At 41.9% G+C, this 5661-nt stretch overlaps 1 protein-coding gene across 2 annotated transcripts in view; it reads right to left on the reverse strand.

Moving 5' to 3' along the window:
* The window catches only part of MTX2 (metaxin 2), a 68981-nt gene extending 65054 nt beyond the window's left edge, over positions 1–3927 (reverse strand). Inside the window, exon 1 of one of the 2 annotated variants that reach the window (XM_011991848.1) lies at positions 3654–3927. In XM_011991848.1, coding sequence (XP_011847238.1) covers positions 3654–3693 — 40 coding nt within the window. In that variant the 5' untranslated portion in view covers positions 3694–3927. The remainder of the gene's footprint in view (positions 1–3653) is intronic. The other variant, XM_011991850.1, reaches the window with a different exon arrangement.
* Between the last annotated feature and the right edge of the window lie 1734 nt (positions 3928–5661).

The following is a 5661-nucleotide window of genomic DNA, read 5'->3' on the forward strand; positions in this document are numbered from 1 at the left end:
AAAAAAAAAAAAAAAAAAATATATATTCCAAAACACGACTGAACAGATGCAAAAATATGTTTATGTAAGCACTGCTTACAACAGACCAAAATCACACACACGTGATGGCTTTGGGACACATCAGCTTACCTACACTGAACACACTTCCCAAAATTCCCTTTCTACTACGTCTCCAGTTAAAGTGGGCTACAAGGGATATTCTCCGCCAGGTGCCGGGAAGAGAAGCGAGGCAACAGTCATTTTGTAGCAGACACACACTTCCTCCTAGCTTTTCTAACCCTAATCTAGGTGATGCCATAAAGGGATTCTGCTGATATAATTGAAGTCCTTACTTAGTTAGCTTTACATTAATCAAAAGGGAGAGTATCCTAAGTGGCCTGATTTCATCAGTTGAAAGCCCTTTAAAAAAGGGTCTAAGTCCTCCCTGGGATCAGACACTCCAAGCAGTACCTGTTCTTGCCAGTGCTCTCTTAGTCCTGGATCTCCCCATCCTGACTGCCTGCCTTGCATGCTTTGCACTTACTTTGCCAGCCCCCACATTAAGAGCCAATTCTTTGCATGTGTTTGTGTATGCACATGCATGTGTGTGTGTGTGGCTAAAGAGAGAAACAGATACCCTGGTACATCTGCTTCTCTGGTTGAACTGACTGATAACAACTCCCTAAATACCCATCTAAGTAATACTACATTAATAAATTTTGGCTTCTTCATTACAATGAAATACTATATAACCATTTTAAAATGATGATGTGTAATTCCATTCACAGATATGAAAAGAGATCCCAATATATGACAAAACAGGTTACAAAAAATTATGCATGTATTACGTCGTTTTTTTAATTCAGGGAAAGAGAATGAAATAGCTTTGTTCATCAAAGTTTTAATGATGAGGATGGAATTCTAAAGTCTTCATCTGGGTGGTATGATTTCAGGTAATTTTTACTTTATCTCTGGATTGTTTTCATTTTCCATAATGGCAACATATCATTATCATTATTAGGAAAAAAAACTCAACAACAAACCTTTCTGATTTGACAGGAAAAAAACGTCAAGTAGACTTACATTAAATGGTTAAAATGGTGCCCAGAGTCTTAAAGGATGAACAGGAGTTATTCAAGCAAAGTGGACATCTCAGGCAAGGGGCAAGGAAAGAAGTGACAAGACATGAGGCTGTTCTACTGACAATGGGAAACCAACAAAATGTTAAAACAAGAGGAGGTTTTGTTTTTTTGTTTTTTTGTTTTTAAGGAAAATTAAAACAAACAAAAAACCCACGAGGCTTGCAATGTATGGACTCTACTGGAAGGAAGCCAGAAGGGAAGCAGAGAAATCATTTCAGACACTACTACAGTTATCTAAGCAAAAAATGACAAAGCTTTGAACTAAGGTAACAGCAGTAGAAATGGATAGAACAAGTACTATTTAGGAATAATAACTGAAAAAAGTTGGCAAGGGAAATACTGGTAGTAAGGAGGCAGAAGCAGTTCACTTAAACTGGGGAGTTCAGAGAAGACTTCTAAAAAGATATCCTTATGAATAAGGATCTCAAAGAAGTCACTTCAAGAATACCACAGAGAGATGCCAGATATCGTTAAACATTTCCAAAAGACATACTCAGTGTTAGCTCATGTCCACAGGAAGGAAGGGTAATAAGCAAAGTGTTAGATACACTATAAATTAGAGCTCTCAATTACAAAAACAGATTCATAATTACTTAAGTTATAATAGGTCTACATAGACACATATCTCTAACCTGTACTACCAGAAAGAGAATATTGAGAACAGTTGCTGGATTTGAGTCACATTTGTAAGTCATTTACAAGTCAAACATAGTGTTTCTGATAAATTATTACTTTAACCACTGCTATAGTCTGAATATCCCCTCCACAACTCATGCTGAAATGGAATTGCCACTCTGACAGTATTAAGAGGTGAGATTGTTCAGAGGTGATTAGGTCATGAGGGCTCCACCCTCATGAATGGATTCATCTCTTTATACCAAGAGTAGGTTGTTATAAAAGCAAGTTCAGCCCTCTCAGTCCCTGGCTCTTGCCCTCCCTGGCATTTTTACCTTCTGCCACAGGATAATGCAGCACAAAGGCTCGCATCAGATACTGGCACCTTGAAGCTGGAGTTCACTGCCTCCAGAAATGTAAGAGTAACAGATCACTACAAATAGCTAAGACGGCAGACAGACAAAATGCCTAGAAATTTTTAAACGTCACTACTTAAAGCAGTATCAAAAGTTTATTAAAAGACATTCATCATTTTCTCATTAAAAGAAATCACACATTAGGACACATGCACCCAGTGAACCACTCTCAACATACACTGTGAAGTTTTTTTTTTTTTTATAGTAGCAAACTAAATTAAATCGCTGATCTAACTATATAAGCCTGATTTTGTTTTCAATATGAATGGTAAAAATGGAAATAATCATTCCTTGAAATCTCAAGATTAGTCATTGATTTGGGTTACAAATACTTACTGAGCACCAACTGACTATGAATACAATGGGGAATAAAATAAGTTTGATCCCTACTTTCAAGAAGCTTGCAATCTAGTAGGGGCTTCTCTCTTCTAGAAAATAATATTTTCAAGTGAAGAAGGAAAAAAAAGAAATGTATGTTTACACAAACACAAAGCAGTAAAAAACATTCCAGCAAATTTTATGACACATTCTGTACTTCCCATTTCCAAAATACTATCTTATTACTTCAAATGTACCTATTTATTGTGGTGACTGTCTTCATTACTGTACTCATGTTGAAAACACTGCTAGGGAGTTATGACTAATTCTATCAGCCTGTATCTCAAAGTACCTATGTTTGGTCTCCTCACTTTCTCAACAATATTTATTCTTTCATGGCAATAAATAAGAACCTCAATAAGAGAAATCAGAAATTTATATACATCAGTCATTTTCAATGTACCGACTCTAAGGTATTTCTTTAAAGTACATGCAGATTTAAAAATATCTCAATGAATCCGCGCAGACGTGGTGGCTGGTGCCCATAATCCCAACTACTCAGGAGGCTAAGGCAGGAGAATTGCTTGAACCCGGGAAGCGGAGGTTGCAGGGAGCCACGTCGTGCCACAGCACTCCAACCTCGGTGACAAAAGAGAAACTCCGTCTCAAAAAATAAATAAATAAATAACTCCTAGAGTCTTAGCAAATGGCACCACTGTGTCGCTGGGAGAGGAAGCAAGAAGTCTGATGTTCCCTCAACAACAATAGGTAACAACTGATTAGTGACAGTCACCTTAAACTTTGTGTACCAAGACCCAGAAACTGCCCCTACTCTTAGACTGAAGCGTTCAGATGTTTGCCCCTGTGGTCACGCCCCCCCACCTCAATCCCAATCCAAAGCCTCCTCTTCATACTCCAGCACCTCCCAATGGAATGGGGAGGTGGGACAAAGTACCGCCCAAGGGAAGGAGACGGGACTCCAGCTCCTGCGGAGTGACCTTGGCCAAGTGTCTCCTTAGTTTTTCCATACGTGAGATAAGGTTGGTAGTCCGTGCCTGCCTCCACCCTCCGGGCTGGGTTCAGCGTATAATGCCACAACGGTGGAGGAATGCTCCACCCTGTACCCCACGCGACTCCCCGAGACCGCGCCGCCACCTTCTGGGTCTACGGCCACGCGCGCTACCTGCAATCTGAGAGACGAAGGCTTCCGCCACTAGAGACATGTCGGCTGGGAGGCCCTGCGCCTGTGTGCCTGCCCCCCACGGGCCTCAGCGTCCTCCACCGCAAACCTGGCAACTCTCGGCAGTTAACTAGCTTAGCCCCGCCGAGGTTCACACCCGCAAAGCCCACTGCAGCAGCAGCGGCAGCTACAGCGACGCCCCGAAGGTTACCGCCAGGCCCGGCTAGGAACTTCCGGCGCAGCCGAAACGACACTCGAGCGCTTCCGCCGGCCCCGCCCCCGCGCCGTCCTACCGGGCGCAGGCGCTGCGAGCTGCGTCCCGCCAATTCCAGGCTCTGCGTAGGGTCTTCGCAGAGGGAAGCGAAGTACCCGACTAGTCTCCCACCCAGGGGACTGGCAGGGTGATCTGGGAGATTTTTTAGCGTGCTTTCTGTAAGCCAGAGTTTTGTAAGCAAGTAACATTTGTAAACGCCCACTGGATAGTAGGCACTTATATACATATATCTACACAAACTTATATACATATATACACATATATACATATATGCACACATATACATATATACACATGTATACATAGATATACATATATTCGATTTGACTTCGTCCTCTCAACAACCCATTAAAGTAATAATATCGCCATTTTACGGATAAGAATATAGGCTTAAGGAGTTTAAACCGTCTGCCCAGGCAGTCCTCTGAGGCCCAGATTCAAGGCTGCGTGAATTCCCTCTTTTCCATTATATTGCTGGGTTGATTAGTCCATGGGTACACATTGGTGTTCATTTTTTAATTTTTTCAAACATGCTTGGCAGAAAGGAGGCTTGAGCAGCACCTAAGCCAGAAGATAATTTGTGCTTCAACTACATACACCCGAAATGATGCTCAGCTTGGAGAATAAGATACTTTAGTTTCACACACTTCTCACCTTCGGGGGTGAACGGGACAGATAGAGGAGAAACTAAATACCCTGAGTGACTTTCTCTTAACCTAATAGCTTCTTAAATTACACAATTAAAGAAAAATCATATGCATTACAGATTGGTGGTATTACAAGTGGGACAGGCTTCAGAGCTGGTAACCCAAAGCCCCCTTCACTGATGAGAAACAGGTTCAGAGAGGTGAGGTAACTCATTTTAAATCACACAGTAAATCAAAGTGTCAGACAGCTTACTAGATTTTTGCAGAGGAAACCTGTATTCTAAGAATTACTGTCCATGACATTTAGAAAGCTATATTTCCATTCTTTTTATCCATAGATCTCTATTACTGTTCGTTCTGCCTCCTTAACTAGTGTGTTGGTTTCCCAGAGCTGCCAGATTACCACAAACTGGTTGGCTAAACAACAGAAATTCATTCTCACAATTCTGGAGGCTAGAAGTCTGAAATCAAGGTGTCAGCAGGGCTATCTGATGTCTTGTAAGGCTCCAGAGAAGGGAGTTGCCGGCAATCTTCCATGTACCTTGCCTTGTAGATACATCACTCCAATTTCTGCCACCACATCACATGGCATTCCCCCTGCATGTCAATGTGTTCAGATTTCTCTCTTCTTGAGAAATAACACCAGTCATTATGTTAGGGACCCCCACTCTAATCCAGTAGGACTTTGTCTTAACATGATTTCTTTTTTTTTTTTTTTTGAGACAGAGTCTTGCTCTGTCACCTAGGCTGGAGTGCGGTGGCGTGATCTCGGCCCACTGCAACCTCCACTTTCCAGGTTCAAGCGATTCTCCTGCCTTGGCCGCCCAAATAGCTGAGATTACAGGCGCGTGCCACCATGCCCGGCTAATTTTTGTATTTTTAGTAGAGACCAGGTTTCACTGTGTTGGCTAGGCTGGTTTCGAACTCCTGACCTCATGACCCACCCACCTTGGCTTCCCAAAGTGCTGGAATTACAGGCGTGAGCCACCATGCCCGGCCCCATAATATTTTTTAAGGTTAAGTCATATTTTCATTTCCCTCAGCAAAAGGAAGTTTCTTAAACTGCATTTAAATTTACCCAATAATTTAC

Source organism: Mandrillus leucophaeus, unplaced genomic scaffold (genome assembly GCF_000951045.1).
Source record: "Mandrillus leucophaeus isolate KB7577 unplaced genomic scaffold, Mleu.le_1.0 Scaffold40, whole genome shotgun sequence".
Classification (NCBI taxonomy): Eukaryota; Metazoa; Chordata; class Mammalia; order Primates; family Cercopithecidae; genus Mandrillus; species Mandrillus leucophaeus.